Raw genomic sequence first — 23,259 nt, 5'->3', positions numbered from 1 at the left:
TTTTTTCCCAATCTGTAGGTTCTCTTTTGACTCTTTTGGAGAAGTCTTTGGAAGCACATAAAAATTTAATTTTTAGAAGATTCTATTCATCTAGTTCCTCTTCTGCTGCTTGTGCATTTTGAGTTATGCTTGACAATCCATTTATGCCATAAATTAGGGCCCCTAAATTTGCCCCTAGTTTTTCCTTAAGGAACTTTTTAGGTTTCACATTTAAATCTTTGATCCATCTGGAGTTAATTTTTATTCTGTCTGATATTTGATCACCTACTCATTGAAAAGCCCGTTACCACCTCAAACCTAGCAAACCCAGACTCCTGATCACCTTCTCCTAAACGTTATCAAAGAGCCGCCTGGAATGGCCCACGATCTGGTCTCATCTTCGAAGCAACACCTCCATCATCCCAACCCAGTTAGAAACCAAATCCTTAAGAGGCAATATCTGAGGTGGTTAACAGTGAAGCAAAGGCTCTAGAGCCAGAATGCCTGGGTTCTACTCTTAATACCATTACTTAGTAGCTTTGAGACTTTGAGCAAAGTGCTAAGCTCCCTGTTCCTCATCTCCTCAGTTAACATACATAACATCTTAGAACAGAGCCTGGCGCTGAGGGTTCAGGAAGAGTAAGTCACTCTATTTTTATTATTATCCCAGTGAATCTTCTCTTTAAACTACTGTTCTGATCAGTTTTCTGTCAACTTCAGCTTTACCTTCTCTTTCCATCAAAAGAGAGTCCGGACTTCTTTACTTAGTTTCTGACTCTCCCTAAGTTGACCTCATCGTTTTAACCTCTCCCCCCTGCTGCTTCCCATCAGGTCCCATATAGCAGCTGTATCTTCTTCAACACCTGAGCAGCCACAGACACCTATCCAGAGCTCTACAGTTCCTGGAGTGCATTCACACACCATCGGAACCACTTTCCCCCAACAAAATGTCCTTTCCTCTCACCAATCCAAGATCCAGCCTCCTCCAGGTAGGCTTCTTGGCTTTCCAGTCAAGTGCACCTGAGCTAAACCCTCCCTTGCAAGGCTTTAGACTTCTATAGAGTAAATGACACACATTGTGGCACTTTTGCTATTTTGTACTGTTTTCTGGTTTTATATGTTGACTAACAGGTCTCAACAAGACCACAGTCAACAGGGTTCGAGAACTTGGCCTGCTACCTCTTTTATATTCAATATGGTATCATGTCAGCTGTGGTCATACACTAAACCAAGAGGTAGCTAACTTTTTCTAAGGGCCAACAGTATATATTTCAGGCTCTGCAGGCCATGTGGCCACAACTACTTTGCCAGAATGGCACAAAAGCAGCATGAATGATACCTCAACAATGGATGTGGCTGTGTGCCAATAAAACTCTGTAAAAACAGGTGCCAGGAGGACCAATTTAAGAAGCTAGCCTTGAGACTCCCCATACATTCTGCCTGGCAGGCTAATCCTTCAGCGAACGTGAAGCGCTGGTGCGTTCAGCACAGGCATACACACACTCCACGTCCGTAATAATAGCCAGGCTTACATAAAATAGCTCTTTTTTTTTCTTAATTTTAACCATTTTTTAAAATTGTGATTTGTATCAAAGTTTCATGGAAGAGATCTTGATTTAAGCACTCAGACATTGAAATCCGTTCCAATCACTGACTTTAGCATTTACTGTGCCACTACAGACCTTGAATAAGTTATTCAATCTCTTTGCTCAATTTCCTCACCTCATAATGTAGAAACAATAAAAAAAACCCATCCCGCAGAGCCACTAAAAGAATCACATGAGCTATTTTAGGAGTCTGGCATGCTGGCGTCTGGCGCCCTGGAAGTGCATTAGCCAACTGAGACAGTATCTCGCACTCAGGCAGTCGATACCTGTTATCAGTCAGAAGGTCCTCAGTCACTTTCTTGCCTGTGAACTTGTGTCTGTTCCCCATCTTGAAGTTGAGTGTCTTCCGGAGGCGTCTTTGTCTACGGGAACAGTAGCCCCTATAAGAGAGCAAACAAAAATCACTCAATCGAGCTGACAGTGTTTTAAATAGTAAATGCTGGCAAGGTCAAAGGTTTGGAGTATTCTGTGGATTACCATATATATGACACTTCATCTTGTAAACATTTATTAAATAACTAAAACATGTAGGGCAATATGAGTGGGATTACAGAAACAGAGAGGCAGAGCATACAGTGCCCATTCTCCAGGAATCACCCTCTAGTTGAGGACCACGCAAATAAAATGGCAAACAAGAAAACTGAATGGAAAGGACACGAGTAGTCACTCTCTTCTCTTTAACCGGCAGCTGGGCCTTGAAAGAATATGTCAGGTTCTGATGGAGGTACAGCAGGGGAAGAGGCCCCCCAGGGAGAAAGGAACAGCAAGCATACGTGACCAAACACCAGGGTCCAGTCAGGAAACCACCAAGGATTCCTACACACACCACCTCTTGTGAGGTGTCCCCTCCTCTGTGCTCAGGGAGCTCAGCAGAGCCCGGGGCCCTGGGATCACATTCTGACCCCTCTGCCCCCCACCGGAGAACAAACTGCTGCAAAGCGGGGATCTTATGTTGAAATTTTCCCTGGTGCTTCAGCACAGTGTCAAGCACACACACGTTCAAAAAATGCATTTTGACTAAAGGAGAGTAATAAATTCGTGTATACTTTTACCAACCCTTAAATCAAAATAGGAACCCTGGTAGCACAGTGGTTAAAGTGCTCAGCTGCTGACAGGTTGGTGGTTTGAACCCACAGCCACTCCATGGAAGACAGACGTGGCAGTCTGCTTCTGTAAAGCCTTGGAAACCCTATGTGGCAGTTCTACTGTCCTACAGGGTTGCCTTGAGTCAGAATCAACTCAACAGCAGCCGGTTTTGGCTCTGGGTCAATGAAAACAATACAGCAGCTAATTTACAATACAGAATAACTGAAACAAAGCTTCAGCATCTCCATCTTAAAGCTGCTAGGGCACAGGCTATTAAAAGAAGAAATAATACTCGGGGTGACTCTATGAACCAGACTTCTTCCCTCAACTCCTACTATGGGCTTTAATCATCACTTACCTTTCTTTTTACATCAAACTCAAGTGGAATGCTCATATGCGGGTACAAGTGCACAATGGCAGAAACCTTCTGGCAACAGGGATACAGTCATCAAGATCAAGGATAAGATACTCATGCCCCTGAGCCAACAGTCGACTTCTATACTGTTGCTGCTGTTATGTGCCATCAAGTTGATTCCAACTCACAGTGACCCTATGTGATGGAACAGAACTGTCCTATAGGGTTTTCTGAAGGAGCTCTGGTGGTGCAATGGTTAAACATTCAGCTGCTAACCAACAGGTCAGCAGTTCAAACTCACCAACTACTCCATGGGAGAAGGATGAGGCAGTCTGCTTCCATAAAGATCTATAACCTTGGAAACCCTATGACGTAGTTCTACTCTGTCCTACAGGGTCATTGTGAGTTACCATCAACTCAGTGGCAATAGGTTTTGGGCACAGGGTCTCCTAGGATGTCATCTCTATGGAAGTAGATGACCAGTCTTTCCTCCCACAGAACTACTGGTGGGTTCGAACCAATAACCTTTCAGTTACCAACTGGGCGCTTAACCACTGTGCCCCCAGGGCTCCCTCTACGTACACTGCTTTATACTAAACAACGCTAATTAGAAATACACACAGGTATGAACAGAAACTCATGGGAACAAAATGTTTAAAGCTACAGAATTTGCTACCATTCTAATAACCAATTTAAGGGAGGAAGGCAATAAATTATGATATATCCTTATACTGGACTTGCTAACCAAAAGGTGGGTGGCTAGAACCCACCAGCTGCTCCATAGGAGAAAGATGAGGCAGTCTGCTTCCGTAAAGATCTACAACTTCAGAAACCCTATGGGACAGTTCTACTGTGTCCTAAAGGGTGTCTATGACTCGCAATTGACTCAATGGCAGTGGGTGTGGTTTTGGGTATATGAGACCACAATGCAACTAATAAAAGTACTGTTTGGGGTGGCAGGGGAAGGGAGGGTAGGGTGGGTCACCAACTAGAGGGCAGACGTGTATTAACGTGGATGAGAGGAAAGGCTACACACAGTAAGGTAGACGTGTATTAACGTGTATTAACTTGAATGAGAGGAAAGGCTATACACAGTAAGGGAGGTCAGCACAAGATGATAAGGCAGAAGACGACACTGGGAGGAGCCCAAGAGTGAAGGGCAACGAAGGTGAACATTAGTACACTCACAATCCTACAGTGACAGTAACAACAACTGCTAAATCTACAAACGGGGAAACAGACGAGCAAGCTGACCAGGTGTGGGAATGGGACCACACTCATGAATGTATCTAGGTTTGACAGGCTATTTCTACACACGTGTTTATATGTGCTGCAAACATATCCATGAATATAGCAGACCACACAGGGGGAAAACTTACGGAAACCTCTTAGCCACAACCAAACGCCTTGAGAGAATGAGTCACTAGGCACGGAGGCTCAGGACCAGTCTCAGGACATCAAGACCCACTGATAGAGTCCACAGGACACAGTTCACAAAGGCAACGCTCTACATTCTACCTCGGTGAGCAGTGACTGGGGTTTTAAAAGCTCATGAGCAGCCATCTAAGGTGCAACTATTGGTCTCTCCCCGTCCGGAGCAAGTCAAAGTGAAGAAATTAAAGACTCATGGACATAATTAGTCCAAAGGACTCATGGACCATGGGAATCTCAGCCTCCACAACTCTTAAGACCAGAAAAACCAGATGGTGCCCAGCTAACACTGCCAACTGCTCTGAAAGGGATCACAGTAAGAGGTCCTGGAGAGAGTGGAAGAAAACCGTGGAACAAAATTCACACTCATAAAAAACACCAGGCTTGCTGGTCTGATAGAGACTGGTGCAGTCCCCGGAGTACGGCTGTTAGACGTCTGTCAAGCCTGGAACTGAAGCCACGACCATGGCTCAATCTTCAGCCAAACAACAGACAGGCCTGTGGTGTGGACAATAGTTTGAGGGAGGTATGCACTCCTTGGAACAATCAATAAAATGAGATCACAGGGGCAGCACGTGCCCAGAGATGAAGCTCAGAAGGCAGGAAGGCACAGGAGAGAAGGACAAAGAGGAAGGTGAACACAGGAGGGAAGGATGAGTGCTGCACACTGTGGGGATGGCAATCAACGTCACAAGACAAACCAAAGGAAACCCAAACTCACTGCCATCGAGTGGAACCCGACTCATAGCGACCCCTCCTTGGGTTTCCGAGGCAGGATCACTACAGAAGTAGATTGCCCAAACTTCCTTCCAAGGACTGGCTGGTGGGTTTGAACTGCCACCCTTCTGGTTAGCAGTCAAATGCCTTAGGCACTGCGCCACCAAAGCGCCTAACAAAATGTGTATGAATTGTTGAATGGAAAACCAATTTCCTCTATAAATTTTCACTCAAATTACAATAAAACACTTTTAAAAAAACTGTTTATAGAGCATTTTCACAGAAATAGAGAAATACATACAATAAAATGTTCAGCAAAAAAAATAAAGTCATATATCCAACATGACCAAACTTAGGAAAAAATTCACAGATAGACTAAAAATACAGTTGGTGGATGTCAATGTAGAAATATATTTACATGAAAATGGGCTGTGAGGCTATACACCAAATTCATGATACCACTGGGGGAGGACAACAGCCAGGAGGGTGCTGACTAAAATAGACCTTAGCATCCTTTGTCATATTGTTGTTGTTGTTGCTGTTGTTGTTAGGTGCCGTCAAGTCGTATGTCATATGACAATTTTAATAGTTAGTTGTACTTTGGGGTATTAGGAATATGGATATGCGTTATTTATAATTTTCTGTAATTTCTAAAACATGGTTAAAGAAATATGAATGACTTTTAAACATAAGATGTACAATTTCATTTATAATTGAATAAATGCAAATAAAAACTTTTGTTTAAAACAAAGAAAAGGAAGAATGTCAAAAATATTAACAGTGTTTGGTTAACCATCTCGGGGCGTTGGGGTTACAAGTAGTTTCTTCCCTGTTAATCTGCTGTCACAATAATCATTTATAACCTTCTATGGTTATGAAAAATTTTTCAAAATACAGCCACTCACTCCAGGAAATCAAATGAGGAAGATAAAACTGATCTTAGCCCAAAGAGCTAGTTCAGAGATGTCCAGTAATGGATTGCCATAGTGTAGTTCAACTTTAGTTGCCACAATGTTTAAAAAGGCAGATTAAAACATGTCCAATCAAGCTGAATGCTCAAGTATGTCTAAGCAAAAGGGAATATACCCATGACCATAAATAAGGTTGGCAGATGGTATTTTGACACACGCATTTGTATATCCATATATGTAATAGAGCCAACGAGGGGCAAAGTTACGACAACTTCTTGGCCACGGCCAACTACCCTGAGGGAGCAAATAGTTGGACCTATGGGTTTGGGACCACAGTTACAAGGGACATCAAGCTCAACTACCACAACATACCACACAAAAGCATATCCAATCTGCCATCTTAAAATGAAGCTATAATCTAGAGTATACAACACTTCAGTTGTAGCAGTTACTACGCAAGAGCAGCTCAGGGCGACTTACATCACCTGATATAAGGACAGCAATAAATAAGCTTATGTTTACTGGCAACTGTCAGCCTAGACAGTAATAATTTCTGGGAAAAATCTGTTGTATAAAAAAAAAAACCTGGAGAATTGCTCTCAACAATCAGCAAATTAATAGTTGACTCCTACTAAACAACTTTTGTCCCCAAGCTAATGATCATGTGACTTAAGCACAGATGATATTAGGTACTGGCCTAAAGCAATAAAAAGCATAACACAGTCCACAAAGATGATATTCTAGTGACTGGGGTCTTAAAAGCTTGTGAATGGTCATATAAGATGCAACTATTGGTCTGTCCCCATCCAGAGCAAAGAAGGGTGTAGAAAATCAAAGTTGCAAGGAAATAATCAAAAGGAGGAACGGTCCACGTGAACCACAGCCTCCATGAACCTGAGACCAGAACTCACGGTGCCTGGCGACCTTAGCTGACCACTCTGAAAGGGATCACATTAGGAAGTCTCAGGCAGACTGGGAGAAAAATATGGAACAAAACTCAAAATCATAAAAAAGACTAGGCTTACTGGTCTGACTGAGAATGGTGAGCCTCCAAGATTAAGGCCCTTAATTAATTAAATTAAAGGCACCCTTTAAGCCAGGAACTGAACTCAATGATCATGGCTCAACTTTCAGCCAAATAACAGATCTATATGGTGAAAGAGAACACCAGGAAAGTTGGCACCCCTAGAACAATCAACCAAATGAGATCAAAAGGCCGGCAAGTGCCCAGGGATGAAGCTCAGAAGGCAGGAAGGGAGAGGAAAGAAGGACAAAGGGGAATGAGAAACACAGGGAGGAAGGAAGAGTGCTGTACATTGTGGGGATTGTAACTAATATCACAAAGTATGTAAGAATTGCTGAACGGAAAACCAGTTCGCTCTGTAAACTTTCACCCAAATTCCAGAAAAAAAAAAGTTGGACACTGGACAACCATTGGCTAAAAATGAATCTTGACCTGATTTCATACAACAGACAAAAATTAACTCAAAATGGATCACAAACTTGAAGGAAAAATAGAAAAACATAAAATATTCAGAAAACAATTTTGATGAAGTCTAATTTATCATCGTATGGATACTGCTTTTGGTATCAAGTGTAAACTCTTTGCATGTCCTCGCTCATGAAAACTACTTTTTTTTCTAACACAAGCAGAATCCATACAATGATAAATTAGATTTCATCAAAATTAAGAATTTTGCCCTGTGAATGAACATGTGAGGAAAATGGTAGGACTGGGAGAAAGTATTTGCAAACCATATAACTGACACTGAATTAACATCTAGAACACACAAAAAACTCAAAAGCCAACTGTAAAAAAAATCCAAACAATCCAATTAGAAAATGGATAAAAGGAATAAAAGGACATTTCACCAAAAAAAGATTTACAGGTGGAAAATAAGCACATGAAAAAAGATGTTCCACATCATTAACCATCGTTGTTGTTGTTATGTGCCATTGAGTCGGATGACTCACAGCGACCCCTCCTTGAGGGGGTATCACCATGGAAGCAGATTGCCCAACCTTCCTTCTGAGGAGTGGCTGGTGGGTTTGACCCGCCAGCCTTCTGGTTAGCAGTCAAATAAATGCCTTAGGCACTATGCTACCAAAGGGAAATGCAAATTAATGAGACACTATCAGAATGGCTAAAATGAGAAATAGAGACAAAGCCAAATGCTGGTGAGGATGTAGAGAAACCAGGTCACTCATACATCACTGGGGGGAATATAAATGGTACAACCACTGTGGAAAACAGTTCGGCATTTTCTTAAAAAACTAGACATGCAACTACAAAACAAGCCAGTAACTGCACTCTCAGGCATTTATCCCATATGAAAACCACTGTTGACACAAGAGTTTGTCCACGAATGTTTAAAGCAGCGTTATCTGTAATAGCCAAAACCTAGAGACAACCCAGATGCCCTTCGAAGGGTGAGTGCTTAAACAAACCGTGGTCAACCCACACCATGGACTACTACTCAGAAATAAAAGGCCATGAACTACTCATGCATGCAAGCTGGACGAATCTCCAGAAAATCACACCAAATGAAAGACACCCATCCCCAAAGGTTACACTGTATGATTCCATTCACATGACACTCTTGAAATGACACAATTATAGAAATGGAGAACAGACCGATAGCTGCTAGGGATTAAGGCAAGAGTAGGATTAAGGAGCGAGAAGACAGGTATGGCTGAAAAAGGGCAACACAAGGGACCCTTATAACGAAGGAAGGGTTCTGCACCTTACTGTATGGATGTCATTCTCAGGCTGTATTACTAAAATTAAAAAAAAAAAACCCACTTCCATGCAGTCAGGTCCAACTCCCGGCAAGCCCATGCATCGTGGAGAACAGCTGCAGGGGCCTCGTGGCTGTAACCTAGAGGCCCACCACCAGGCCTCTCCTCCATGGCACCATCAGTGGGTTCAAACCACCAACCTTTAGGTCAGCAGTCAGGCGCAAACAATCCGTGCCAGCTGGGTAAAGGTACACAGAATCTCTCTGTATCGTTTCTTAACTGCATGTGAATCTTTAATTATCTCAAAATTAAAAAAACATACCACTACTGACCTCTCTGTTAACAAAACCAATGGTCTTTCTCTAGCCTCCTATCCTGACAGCTCTCAGAGGCTTCTGCAAACCAACCACTTCATCCTTCTTGGAATGTTTTCTCCTCTCAGCTTCCTCCCACCCTCCTAGCTGCTATTTCTCAATTCCCACTATTGGCAGCAAAGTGAAGGAAAAAAGACACCTCACTCTCCCCCCAGATAATCCCATTTACCCCATGGCTTTAAATACCACCAACATGCCTGTGATAGCCAAATTTCTATCTTCAGCCTGACTTCTCCACTAAACTCCAAACTTGTATTTCCAAGTATCTATCTGACATCTCCACTTGGATGTCTAACAGGCATCTCAAATTAAACATGTCCAAAATGGAAATTATTATCTGTGTCCTCTCCACCAACTTGCTCCTCAGCCTTTTCTCATTTCCATAAATGGCATTATCACCCAGGTTCAGGCTAAGCTCAAGCTCAAGCCCATCTACAACAGTGATAAACTGTGACTCATTCACATGATGGAATCCTATAAAGCAATGTTCACACCCCAAAACTAAAAGCTACTCTCACTTCCTCTTTTCCTGGCCCTCACGATCCAACCCATCAATAGAGCCTGAAAACTCTCCTCCAAAATATACCAAAGCCAGCTACTTCTGAGCATCTCCACTGCTAACATCCTAGTCTAAGACCCCACCATCTCATTTGGGCTGAATATGCCTATCAGGCTACGTTTATTCTTAGCCTTTATAACACATCCTCCACGTAGCAGGCAGAATAAGCTTTAAAAGAAAAAAAGATCATGAAGAAACTAGTCTACAGGACAAATAGTCTACAGGAACCATGAAACTACCCTGAGACCAGAACTAGATGGTGCCCAGTTAACACTACTAACCATTCTAATCAGGCCCACAATAGATAGAAGAAAAATGTGGAACAGAACCTCAAATCCTCCCCCCCCTAAAAAAAAAAAAAAAAAAAAAGCTGCCAGACTCCAAGACTACTTCCCTGACATGCACTTCAAACCTTGAAAAGAAACTAACCATGAGGTCACTTTGTAATTAAATAAGAAACTGGCTCAAAAAATATCACCCATTAAGTCGTGTGCGCCTTTAAAAACTGACCTATATGAGTCCAGTCAACAATTACTTTAAAACAAAGATGAGAATGTCAAGGGGCAGGGAAACTGGATTAAGGGAAACAGAACAACCAGAATGGAAACAATGAGACTGTTTACACATAGTAAAGAATATAACCAGTGTCACTGAACAACTAGTGCAGAAATTGCTGCATAGGAATCTAGTCAGCTGTGTAAACCTGCACCAAAAACAGTAAAATATTATTTTTTAAAAAATCAGATGCCAGAATGTGCCTTCGGAGCAACGATGGCAAGACTTCACCTCACGTACTTTGGACCTGCTACCAGGGGGGCCCAGTCCCTGGAGGACCTCATACTTGAATAAAGTAGAGGGTCAGCAAAAAAGAGGAAGACCTTCAATGAGATGAAACAACACAACGGCTGCAACAGCGGACTCACACACAGCAAGGACTGAGGATGGCGCAGAACCAGGCAGTGTTTTGTTTGTTGTACACAGGATCACTGAGTTAGGGCTGGCCAGCCAGCCCTTAACAACAAGTAACATTCACATCATTGGACAAGATGACACTGAGGATGCAGTGTTCATTTGGTTAGGTAGGATGATAGTATTACAGATATGCTTTTAAAAGGCTGGTAGCGTAGTCCCTAAGGCACCTGACTGCTAACCAGAAGGCTGGCGGTTCAAATCCACCAGCCACTCCTTGGAAGGAAGGTTGGGCAATCTACTTCTGTGGTGATACTGCCTCAGAAACCCAAGGAGAAGTCGCTATGAGTTGGGTCCAACTCAATGGCACATAACAACAACACATCTACCGATAGGAGCTCTGGTGGCGTAGCACCTAAAGCATTTGACTGCTAACCAAAAGGCTGGTGGTTCAAACCTACCAACCACTCCTTGGAAGGAAGGTTGGGCAATATAGTTCCATAGTGATACTGCCTTGGAAACCCAAGGAGGGGTTGCTATGAGTTGGGTCAGACTCAACAGCAGTGAGTTTGGTTTGGTTTTGGTATCTATCAAAGGTACAAACTGCTAAGATTTGTTTTAAAATAATCTAGCAAAATAAATGTAAGACAGACCACATGAATGTTGGCAAGGAAGTGGAGCAGCCAAGCTCTCAAACTCTGCAGGTGGCAGTGCCAACTGATATTGCCACTCTGGAAAACTGCTATAAGGATCTATGATTAGAAGCGGAAACCAGAGACTCTGGGATGTTGTCAATGTTTGTCTCTTGATCTTGGTGCAAGTTCACAAAGGTACACTCAGGTTGTGGAAATTCATCACTTTCTGTAGGAGGGGAGGATACATACAAATCAAGAAGGACAAAAAACTGATCACTGTAATGACTGAGTGATGAGCTTATGAGTTGTTACTGTATCTACACTAAGTGTCTGAAAATATCCTTAATAATTAAAAAAAAAAAAAAAAAACAGGTCATAATAGTCCCTGTTCACAATTCTCTCATGGCCTCCCACCACAATGAGATTAAAACCTGAACTCCTTAGCCTACCCTATAGGGCCCTACAGTCTGGCCCTGCCTACTCCAGTTTCAACTCACACCACTACCCTCTGCTCACTCTGCCCAGCTCTGTTGACCCATTTCACCATATGGCTGACCCTTTAGCACCCAGGTCTCTGCCTAAATGCCCTCCCTCAGAAAGCTTTTCCAGAGAACACCCACCCCTCCACCCCATCCTATTCCCCCACCCCACACCATTCTCATCTAAAGTAGCACCTCTTCCAGGTCACTCCTTTTGATATCACTACCATTAATTTTTACCCTAAGCAGACACTTTTGTTGTATCTAATTATCAGAATGTAAATTCCCAGAGAGTAAGAACTTTTATCCTGCTCTACAGCACCTATAAATCCCAGGGTGACAAAATGGTTAAGCACTTGGCTGCTAACTGAAAGGTTGGTGGTTCAAACCCACCTAGAAGTGCCTTCAAAGAAAGGCCTGGAGATTATTCCAAAAGGCTACAGTCCTGAAAACCCCACGGAGCAGTTCTCTCTCTATACATGGGACCGTCGTGAATCAGAATGAACCCAACGGCAACTGCTTTGGTCTTTGGTTTCGTGACTGGAAGAGTGTCAGGCACTTAGTACTCATCACATGTTTTCAAATAAATGAATGGATGATGAGGATCTGAGATGTCGAGTACTATTTTAAATCAAGTACCTAAGTCCATAATACTTGTAATAAAGAAATGGTTGGATGTTTGTTTTCAAAGTACCAACTGTATTTTACTTTGGAGATTCACATTAAATTTGCTTTCCAACTTAAAAGCTGTTATCAAAATAAACTCACAGAAAGTCCCCTTACATGTTTAAAATACTGAAAAACGTTGATTTTTAAACAAGGTGCTACAACACAATTAAGTTAAAAAATGATTATCACAACTGCGAAGGAAGACTAGGCAATCTTCGATACATGAGGCAAAATGGATAAAAAAGGCTCCTTTCCTTCATTATAACATTTTAAATCTGAAAACTAATTACCTTTTGGGGATTCAATACAGGTTCAGAGTGAGACCCCCTAAGAACACTTCCTGATAAGCAGAGTAAGTGGGATAGATAGTAACAAACGCAAGGCAGGTTTGCCAGTTTCTGAATACAGATACTAACCTGTATCTCTGAAAATCGCCATGCCGCAAACCATGCTGCTGCTGGGATTCCTTGATAATCTGAAGAACTAGAGCCGAGGTTAAGGAAACGCTTACAAGGGCAAGAATCCAAATCATGCAAAACTTGTCCCCATCGATTTATATTCCTATCAACCTACAGCACAGGAAACACTTCTCAATACTCAGTACATCAACTACTAAAATTTCTTGTAACCATTTTCAATAGTCATGTGAGAGGGCTAAACAAGTAGAAATTATTATTGCTTGAGCTGCAATTACTGTCACACACACAAAAAGAAGAACATTATTAAACATTTTGGACCGCTGAAACTCAACAGCTAAAATAAAGCAGCAGGATTCCAAAAGTTGGGGTAACCAAGGTGAGTACCGTTGATTTAAACCTGGAGCCAGCATTTTACTCACGGAAGCCAATTCAGGAGCCAATTCAGGTTATAGATGACGTGTACCACACCACTACTTGCATAACCTCCCCCAACTGCCAAATGTAAATTTCCTTAACAGCTGTGCTGCTGCAAAGACCATGGTCAGCACTTGTGAGCCAAAGTAAAAACTGCATTAAAATATTATGCTAAACTTTTTCCTTTTAAAAAAACCCTGGCCACACTCTTTTTTAAATGTATTTATCTAACTTAGGAAGTCCAATGATCTTTATCTACAATTTCCGTTTTCTTTTTAATTTTCCACAACGCTTCCCTGTTATTGTTATATGCCGTCGAGTTGGCCCGACTCATAGTGACCTCTCCTTGGTTTTCTGAGGTGGTATCACTACAGAAGTAGGACTGCTCAACCTTCCTTCGGAGTGGCTGGTGGGTTTGAAGCGCCAGCCTTCTGGTTAGCAGTCAAGTGCCTTAGGCACTAGGCTAACAGAGCTCCTCTCTAGTGAACACTAAATACTGGAACACTATTCAAGTAACTAAAAAGGAACAAGACCATACATGGCTGCTAGCAAAATCAAGGCATTTTGACACCCACTTGCAACTAACTCAATTCACCAATTCACAAAGTCAAACTCCAAACTCCTGAAAATGTAACTACACCAAGATGTCAAGCTAAATGTGTTATTTCAGAAACTCACCTACATTTTCTCCTTTTGCTCATTTCAAAATGTTACAAACTAATAACACAAACACTAATGAAAACTAGACTCGAATGCCTCCACTTCATCTGAACTCGCAACAAAATAAAATGCCTCTAGACCATCGGGAGCTCTGGTAATTTACATCCAACATAGCAACACGCGTTTCTTCAAAGCAGTCAATCTTTGGCTCCGCGCGCACGTCAGGCCGTCATTCTTACTAGCCAGTCTACGATGGCTGTCAGACAAGAACAGTAAGCCAAAACGTCAAAAGTGCACTTTCCTCTTCCAGAGGCTCAAGATGCCAAGGCAGGAGCTCTGCAGGGTGGCCAGAGTGTTATCCCCATCACAAGCCCTCCGACTGGGCACCTAGAAAACCTGCCCCGAACCCTCGTGCCGACTGAAAGTAAAGGACGTTCTTCAGCCTGGAGGGCGAGGAGGGTGCGAGGAAAGGCCAGGTGCAAGACAGACCCTGAAACTCTGACAGAGAAACTGCAACCCTCAGCTTCTCCAGCCCAGGACGTGCCGGGACCCGCCGCCTCTCCCGCCCCCGGCCCGCCAGATGGACACGTAGTCATTGCGAGTTAGGCCCGATTCCTCTAGGATACTCTCCAAACTCAGGCTGTCCCCGAATTCTTTGTTTGCCTTCGATCCGGCTGAAGGCCGTTCGTTTTCTTTATTTTCCTCTCCACCAGCACCGCGTCCACCGCTGCTGCCGCCGCCACCACTGCCGCCGCCGCTGCCGCCAGGGACCTGTTTCTCAGCAGCCATCTTGCCTGCGCCGCAAAGCAGGACGGGATAGAGGAGGCGGGACGACTGAGGGCTCGAGAGAGCAGGACTTGCCAGGACGGGCTGACGGGATAGCGGCGGTCTTCGCCTTGGCGGGCCCTGCCCGCAGGCTGGAGCCATTTGTTGGCGTGCGCCTGCGCGTGACTTCGGCTCGCGGGGCGGGTAATGGGGTTGGGCATGACCCTGGGCTCGCTGGCGCCGGGAGATGGTCGCTGAGATCTTCTCGAGAGCGGTTCCTTGTTCAGTAAGGGCTGGAGATGACCCTCCAACTCGTGCATCCCAGGTCGGGATTCGGCTCAAGCCGTGCACTGAAGGGGCGAGGTAGAGGTAGGGGAGTGGATCAAAGTCCTTGAACTATGAGCGCTCTCGGGAACTGGAGAGTTCCCACTGCATTAGAGGACACACACCCCGCCTGTGTGGGAACCGCTGCTGTCTGTGTGAGAAAGGGGTACCAGAAAAAAAAAAAACAAAAAAAACACCTCACTGCCGTAGAGTCGGTCCCGACTCATAACGACCCCCTTCTTGGGTTTCCGAGGCAGTATCTCTACGAAAATCGATTAATCGCCCAGTCTTCCTTCCCAGGAGTGGCTGGGGGGTTTGAACCGGTAGTTTTCTGGTTAGCAGTCAAATGCCTTAGGCACTATGCCACCAGAGCTCCTGAGAAAGGGGTGCTAGAGCAATTGCTGATGTCATCATCAGTAGCCCGATGTAGGGACTTTCTTACTGAGAACCTGCGTCTTCTCTGGACCTTGGGGCAGTCTGTTCAAGGAGAGAGACCTGTGGAGCCGAGGGAAAGTGTGAATCTTAGCTCTGCATCAGGACACTGAGGGCCCTGAAGTCGAGTCCTGAGCTCCTAAGTGGCTCTTGCTCCTGGCTGGGAGATAATGGGCCAGTTACTTCACCTCCCTCACAATCTGGTCCCTCCTCTGTGAAAGGGGATAACCAATTAGCACCGTTGTCATAAAGATTCAGTGAAATAACTCATTTTTAAAGGCCTGTTGCCTTCAAGTTGATTCCAACTCATAGTGACCCTGTCTTAGGCTGTATAAATACATAGAGAGATTTATTTCCAGGAAGTGGTTCACCCAGTTGTGGAGGCAGGCAAGTCTCAAATCTGTGGGTCAGGCATCAGACTGGAGGTTTCTCCTGACTCACATGGTAGCAGAGGCCGATGGACACGGTCAGCAGGTCAGGTAGCAGGCTGCTGGCTCACCTCCCAAGAACCAGATGTCAGAATGACTGGTGGGATGCAGGATGTGGACAGGAGCTTTGCCAGTACATCCACATTTATTGGCTGCAGACCACACCCCCAAGGAAACTCCCCTTTCAACAGATAAGCTGCTCACATCAGAAATGCAGGATAATTATATAGTATCTGCCGGACCACTGAGAATCATGCCCTAGCCAAGTTGACACATCACAGATCCTATAGAATACAACAGAACTTAACTAGAGTGTCCAAGGAGCCCTGGTGGTTCGGTGGATAAGTCTGCTTCCACAAAGATGTACAGCCTTGGAAACCCTATAGGGGTCACTATGAGTCAGTCTACTTGATGGCAGTGAGTTTGGTTTTTGGTATAAAGTTTCCAAGGCTGTAATCTTTACAGAAGCAGACTGCCACATCTTTCTCCCACAGAGCTGTTGGTGGGTTGGAACTGCCAAGCTAACCACTTATCCACTGAGCCACCAGGACTGCTTCCTTTTTTGCTTAAGTAGGTCTCCAAAACATCCATCACTAATGAATGATGGCACCTAATGACAACAGCACATCCATACCGGAAATAAACAAGCACCCAACCAACTGCTGTCTAGTTGATGGCAACTCGTGGCGACTCCATGGGTTACAGAGTAGAGCTGTTCCATAGAGTGTCTTGGTCATCATCTTATACAAGCAGACCACCAGACTTTCTTGTGCTGTGCAGCTGGGTGGGTTTGAACCGCCAACCTTTAGGTTAGTGGTCCAGTCCTGACTATTGTTGCTACCCAGGAACCTGTGTATCCACACAATGGAATAGTCACCAATGAAAAGAAGTGAAGCTCTAATCTGATAGGACCTGCGAACATTATGCTAAGTGAAAGCAGCCACACACACACACACACAAAAAAAAACAATGATTCCATTATATGTGAATGTCAAGAGTAGACAAACCTATAAAGACAGAAAGTAGGTTAGTGGTTGCCTGGAGCTGGGGGTGGGGAGCAGGTAGATGAGAGAGTGATAACTAAAAGGAGGAGTTTCTTTTGACAGGAATGAAAATTGATTGTGGTGATCCATGACAACTCTGGCTACACTAAAAAAACATTGAATTGCCCATTTTCAATAGATGGATTGTGTAGTATGTGAATTAGAAATGATATCTCAATAAAGCTGTTACCCCAAAAAAAGTGAGATCACATTCGTCTGCAGTGCTCGCAGTCCTGAGATGAGTCCCTCTTTCCCTCCGACTGTCACAGCCAGCACTCGTCTGTCGGCATGTTGCTGTGATACTGGAAATGAGGCCACTGGTATCTCAAACACTGGCAGGGTCCCCCGCAGTGGACGGGTTTCTGCAGAGCTTCCAGACTAAGACAGGCTTGGAAAAAGCAACGGCAGTTTACTTCTGAAAAAACTAAATAGACCAAGAGGCAAAGGTTTGAACAGAGCAAGGGGCTCCTGCATGGTTTAAAATCAGGACAGGTGTGCATCAGGGTTGTATCCTTTCACTGTATGTATTCAATCGGTACGTGAGCTCCAAGAAGCTGGACTATGTGAAGAAGAATGTGGCATCAGGATTGGAGGAAGACTTAGTAACAAGCTGCAATATGCAGGTGACACAACCTTGTTTGCTGAAAGTAAAGAGACTTGAAGCACTTAGTGATGAAGAGCAAAGATGACAGCCTTCACTATGGATTGCACAGCAACATAAAACAAAAATCCTCACAACTGGACCAACAAACAATATCTTGATAAGTGGAGAAAACATTGAAGTTGTCAGGTATTTCATTTTCCTTGGATCCACAATCAATACCCTTGCAGCAGTCAAGAAATCAAATGATGGATTGCATTGGGCAAATCTGCTGCAAAAGACCTCTTTAAAGTGTTAAAAGAGCAAAGATGTCACTGTGAGGACTAAAATGTGCCTAACCCAAGTCATGTGTTCAATCGCCTCATATGCACGTGAAAACCGGACAATGAATAGCAAAGACTGAAGCGCTGATACATTTGAATTATGGTGTTGAAGAACATTGACTATCCATGGGCTACCAGAAGAGCGAACAAGTCTGTCTTGGACGAAATACAGCCGGAATGCTCCTTAGAAGATGCTGAGACTTCAGCTGTCATACTTGGGTCATGCTGTCAGGAGAGACCAGTCCCTGGAGAAAGATATCATGCTTGGTGAAGCGGAGGGTCAGTGACAGGGAGACCGTTGATGAGATGGGTTGACACAGTGGCTGCAGCGACGGGCTCAAGCACAGCAAGGATTGGGAGGCTGGCGCAGGACTGCACAGTGTTTTGTTCCGTTGTCCACAGGGTCACTGTGATTCGGAACCAACTCAGCAGCACCTAACAACAACAACGTAGACACAGTCTTACAACATCAAGTCCATTGGAAGTCCCAAGGTCGGCAGAGCATGGCAGGCTGCTGAACAATGACACGGCTACATGCAGGGTTCAAGCGTGCCATCAGCTAGAGACCATTCCCAAAGCTGCTGCTTCTATACAGGAAGCAGACCACATACCAAAGGCAGCTACTCAGCTGCTTGTGGTAGATGGCACCATGGAGCTGATTGCCATTCTCATCATGGGGAATAACTCCCGCCAGCTGCCCAGCCACTCACCCAGGCCCAGCCAAGCTGACACACAACCTTAACTACCACATGCTCTGGACTGGGACCCTCAGAACAGGGCAGGGGAAGGTGAGGCAGAGACCAAGCTGCAGTGGTAGAAGGTGGCAATTTTCAGATCCAGTGACCTGGGAAAGTTAAATTCTATAGAAACAGCAATGATCCCAAGTCACAAATACTATAGGCCCTGGCAGCTCTCTGTTTTGAAGCCACCAGCCCTCCAGAGGGAAAAGACCTGGCAGTCTGCCCTGTAAAGATTCCAAGAAAACAAACCCACCGCCATTAGGTCGACTTGTGGCTATGTCATATGTTAGGGTAGAGCTGCCCCACAGGGTTTCCAAGGCTGTCAGTCTTCACACACCACTGCTGTTGTGTTGTGTTGATTCGGACCCACAGCGCCCCTAGAGGACAGACTGGAACTGCCCCACAGGTCTCCACAGCTGGCAATGTCCGCTGAAGCAAAGCCCAAACCACACCCACTGCCTGAAGTCTATTGCGACTCACAGCGCCCCTAGAGGACAGAGCAGAACTGCCCCACAGGGTTTCTGAATCTGTAATCTTTATGGGAGCAGATTCCCAGGTGTTTTCTCCCATGGAACTGCTGATGTTTTCGAACCGCAGACATTTCAGTTAGCAGTCCAGCACCTAACTACCTGAGCTGCTTCCTGTAATGTAAATTTTGCATTCTATGAAACCTTATGGGGTAGCTCTACTATGTCCTACAGGGTCGCTATGAATCGGTGTCAACGCTGATAGCACACAACACTACTACTTCAAACCCAGAAACAAATGCTTGAGTCTCATACAGCCTGGCCACCGTGGAAAATGTGCTGGTTCACGGAACCCAACTCTGCCTTCCCTATCTGCTACGTATCCTCAAGTGTTTTTAGGTATCTGAATAAAGAGAAAAGAAAGAAGTCATTGATACACTCAGATGAACGAACTGGCTTCAGGCTTGTAACAGACACCTCGTTCCATTCTTACCAGAGCCCTCTGAAAAGGAGGGGCTGTTATGTCCATATTGCAGCTGAGAAAACTGGGGCCCAGCGCCAAGGACGGAGCCTGGCGCACAGTAGATGCTCAACAGGTATTTGGCATTGGATTGGAGAGGAAGACGTGTAACAGCGGGTAAAAGGGAGAGAGAAAGCTAACCAGTGTCCTCAGAACCTGCCTTCCCTACTCCCGCCGCCGCTCTCTGGGGTTCCCGCGAGGCCTGGAGCTCCATCCCGGGTCCTGGGAATTAGAAATGGGAAGAGGCGTGGAGCGCACGACGGGCCGTTCCAGGGCCTCTGTCCCTCTCCTGCCCCTTGTCACCCCGCCCCCAACCTCCAGCGGCCACCCGGAGCCCTTTCGAGGGCGCCCCCAACCCGCAGTTCCTGCGCGCCCGCCAGCCGACGGGGAAGGGCCGAGGCGCGCGGGGACCCGGGCGAGCGCAGCCTGCGGCGCACACGCAGCACTGGCGGTCCCCCTTCCACCGCTCGGCACAGCCTGGCTCCGGGCCGGGAGCGCGCTGAGGAAGTCACAGGGCCGGGGCGCAGGCACGAGCGCCGCCCTCCGCCCGGGGGTGCGCTGCCCGCCCCAGGCTTGACGCACCCGGACAGCTCGACAGCTCTGGCCTCGCCCCATCCCGGGGCCTCGCTCCGCCCCCTGCGCGCCCCCACCCCGCTCCAGCCAGCCGCCGCCAGGCGCCCTCCCGCGCTGCGCGCTCGCCGAGACCCGGACGGTGGCCGGAGACCCGAGCCGCGCTCGGCGGCGGCACCATGAACAGCTCGGGCGGCCTCGGCGCCGAGGACGCCAGCGAGGCGGGCAGCGGCAGCTGGCAGCCCGAGGCGGTCATGGTGCCCGCGCTGTTCGCGCTCATCTTCCTCGTGGGCACCGTGGGCAACGCGCTGGTGCTGGCCGTGCTGCTGCGCGGCGGCCAGGCGGTCAGCACCACCAACCTGTTCATCCTCAACCTGGGCGTGGCCGACCTGTGCTTCATCGTGTGCTGCGTGCCCTTCCAGGCCACCGTCTACACCCTGGACGGCTGGGTGTTCGGCTGGGTGCTCTGCAAAGCCGTGCACTTCCTCATTTTCCTCACCATGCATGCCAGCAGCTTCACGCTGGCCGCCGTCTCCTTGGACAGGTGAGCAGGTGCCCTGGCGGCCCGGGTGGGGGACTGGTGAGGGGTAGCGGGCCTGGGGGTCCGGGACGGACGCGCAGGGAGTAGGAGGGGGTATTGAGAAAGCAAAGGGACCCGTGGGGAGTGGAAGAAAAGTGGGCGCCCAGAAGGAAGAACAGCGGAGACAGCGGCGTCCCTCCGTTGGGTTCGGACTCTGGGCATGGCGGGCTGTAAGCCACCGCGTTTTGCAAAGCGCAGTGTTTCCCAGAACAACGCGTTTTCGAATGCTTCCGTTATGTTGAGATGGGAAGCAGGCCTCCTGGCACAATGCTTCAACGCTGGACTGGAAAGCGAAAGGTTGGCGGTTGGAACCCACCAGGAGCTCAGGGACTCACATAAGACTTACAACCTAGGCATGCCTGTAGGGCAGTTCTAGTCTGTCCTATAGACTTGTTAGGAGTCCGAATGGACTGCACAGCAGTGAGAATAGGATGTTGGAGTGCGAGGGGTTGTTGTGCCCACTTCACAGAGAGTAAGAGGGAATTCGTGAGTGAGTTGCCCGAGTGGCCAGTAGTTGTGTGAGACAAGTCACCCGTCGGTCTCCTAGCGCCTCCACTGCGGGCGTCTCGAAACCTCAGTCCGGCTGCTGGCTGCTCTGGTCTGGACTGCGGAACTTGGGTCCCTCGCCGAAGTCCGAGCCAGGGCTCTCAGGGTCCGTCACTCGTCCCAGTCCACCTGCGCCCACCGCCAGACCCAGGGCAGGGGCGGGGAGAGGAGCCCCCTCCCAGGCCAGAGGAGAGGCATCTTCGGAGCACGGAGAGAACCGGGATGGGTCCCGGGAGGAATCCAGGTGACTCCGGTACCCTTCCGCCGTCTCCATCCCACGTCCTCCAGATCTCTCCCGGAAAAGCACCTCCTGAGGCGAGGTCACACTCCCCGGCCTCCGCTCCACCAAGTTCCACGTGAGCGCTGAGTGCGTTCCCGGAGCGCTTTCCTCGGAAGTATCCTCGCTCTACCTCGCCGGACATGCCTTCAGGCCGCCGCCCACCAGAGCCGCAGGCGCCCGGCCTACCTCCCGGGGCAAAGTCACCGACGTGTATTCATAACGAGGCCCCCCGGAGCTCCAAAGTTTACCCCTTGGTGGCTTGGGAGCGCCCTCACGGGTGAAGTCGGCCGGGGATCGCAGCCCCGGGGAAGCAGATGAGTGGCCCGGACTCGCGCCTTCCCTGCAGCCGGGCGCGCCCCACGTCTCCGCACCGCTTAAAGTGCAGGGATGCCCCCACGTTTCCGCGCGGGTCGCTCCTCGGGCGGGCGCTGTGTGGCAGTGAGCTAGAAACCTTCCTCCAGAGCGGGCTGGGGCCCGAGGCTCAGGGTCGCGGTCCCGCTGGTGCCATTGCGCTCGTTCACCCGACATCTTTCTCCCCACCTGACCCACAGGTATCTGGCCATCCGCTACCCGCTGCACTCTCGCGAGCTGCGCACGTCCCGCAACGCGCTGGCAGTCATCGGGCTTATCTGGGGGCTGTCGTTACTCTTCTCCGGGCCCTACCTGAGCTACTACCGCCAGTCGCGGCTGGCCAACCTGACCGTGTGCCACCCGGCCTGGAGCGCGCCTCGCCGCCGCGCCATGGACCTCTGCACCTTCGTTTTCAGCTACCTGCTGCCGGTGCTGGTGCTCGGCCTGACCTACGCACGCACCCTGTGGTACCTCTGGCGCGCCGTCGACCCGGTGTCCGCAGGCTCGGGCTCCCGGCGCGCCAAGCGCAAAGTGACGCTCATGATCGTCATCGTGGCGGCGCTCTTCTGCCTCTGCTGGCTGCCCCACCACGCGCTCATCCTCTGGGTCTGGTTCGGCCGCTTCCCACTCACGCGCGCCACCTACGCGCTACGCATCCTCTCCCACCTTGTCTCCTATGCCAACTCGTGCGTCAACCCCATCGTTTACGCGCTCGTCTCCAAGCACTTCCGCAAGGGCTTCCGCAAGGTCTGCGCCGGCCTGCTGCGCCGCGCCCCCCGCCGCGCCTCCCGCCGCGTATGCGTCGCGGCGCCCGGCGCCCGCAGCTGCAGCGTGCTGGAGCGCGAGTCCACCGACCTGACTCACGTGAGCGAGGCGGCTGCGCCCCTCGCCCTTACCCCGGCGCCTCCCAGTGGCCTGGTCTCGAGGACTGGCCTCTGCCGGGCCTGACGGGCCTAGAAGGCCCCCAACAAACGGCGTCGAGACAGTTAACGTGACCTGAGAGCACTTGGCAGAAAACTTGGGTGCCAAAGAGTTGGGGAAAAGGGGAGGGAGTTTCCTGCTAATAAAACTCACAAACCCGTCTCACGTGGAGCCAAGCTCTGTGTCCGCATTCATCGCTTTTGAGGCTCTGGTCGCGCGATGAAGCCTCTGGGACCTCACACGGGGGCTGTGGACGGGTGGGTGCAGGGCATTTTGCTGAACTGTCTGCAAAGAGGGGGTGTCCCTCGAAGGCAGCAAAAATCTGAGGCTGGGGACTCTGAGACCCCAGGCTGAAGACCCTTTTGCACGTGGCTGTCCGGAGGCGCCAGGTGTCTATAGATCGCCAGACTGGCAGCAGCCGGCGC

The 23,259-nt window shown here is 47.9% G+C and overlaps 2 protein-coding genes across 2 annotated transcripts in view; one reads left to right on the top strand and one right to left on the bottom strand.

Moving 5' to 3' along the window:
* Positions 1-14,732, bottom strand: part of SRP68 (signal recognition particle 68) — a 41,069-nt gene extending 26,337 nt beyond the window's left edge. Inside the window, exons 1-3 of the mRNA XM_007959858.1 lie at positions 14,570-14,732; positions 12,867-12,933; positions 1,853-1,966 (exon numbers count right to left, since the gene is read on the bottom strand). Of these exons, the coding sequence (XP_007958049.1) occupies positions 1,853-1,966; positions 12,867-12,933; positions 14,570-14,732 (344 nt within the window). The remainder of the gene's footprint in view (positions 1-1,852; positions 1,967-12,866; positions 12,934-14,569) is intronic.
* A 5,603-nt stretch (positions 14,733-20,335) lies between these two features.
* GALR2 (galanin receptor 2) lies at positions 20,336-22,861 on the top strand. The gene is made up of 2 exons (XM_007959635.2): positions 20,336-20,700; positions 22,114-22,861. The coding sequence occupies exons 1-2, from the start codon at positions 20,336-20,338 to the stop codon at positions 22,859-22,861; spliced, it is 1,113 nt and encodes a 370-aa protein (XP_007957826.1).
* The last annotated feature ends 398 nt before the right edge of the window (positions 22,862-23,259 follow it).

Source organism: Orycteropus afer, unplaced genomic scaffold (assembly GCF_000298275.1).
Source record: "Orycteropus afer afer isolate SDZICR_OR568_19922 unplaced genomic scaffold, OryAfe1.0 scaffold00018, whole genome shotgun sequence".
NCBI classification, from domain to species: domain Eukaryota; kingdom Metazoa; phylum Chordata; class Mammalia; order Tubulidentata; family Orycteropodidae; genus Orycteropus; species Orycteropus afer.
The sequence above is the reverse complement of the archived record's forward strand: the minus strand, read 5'-3'. Positions and strand labels throughout refer to the sequence as shown.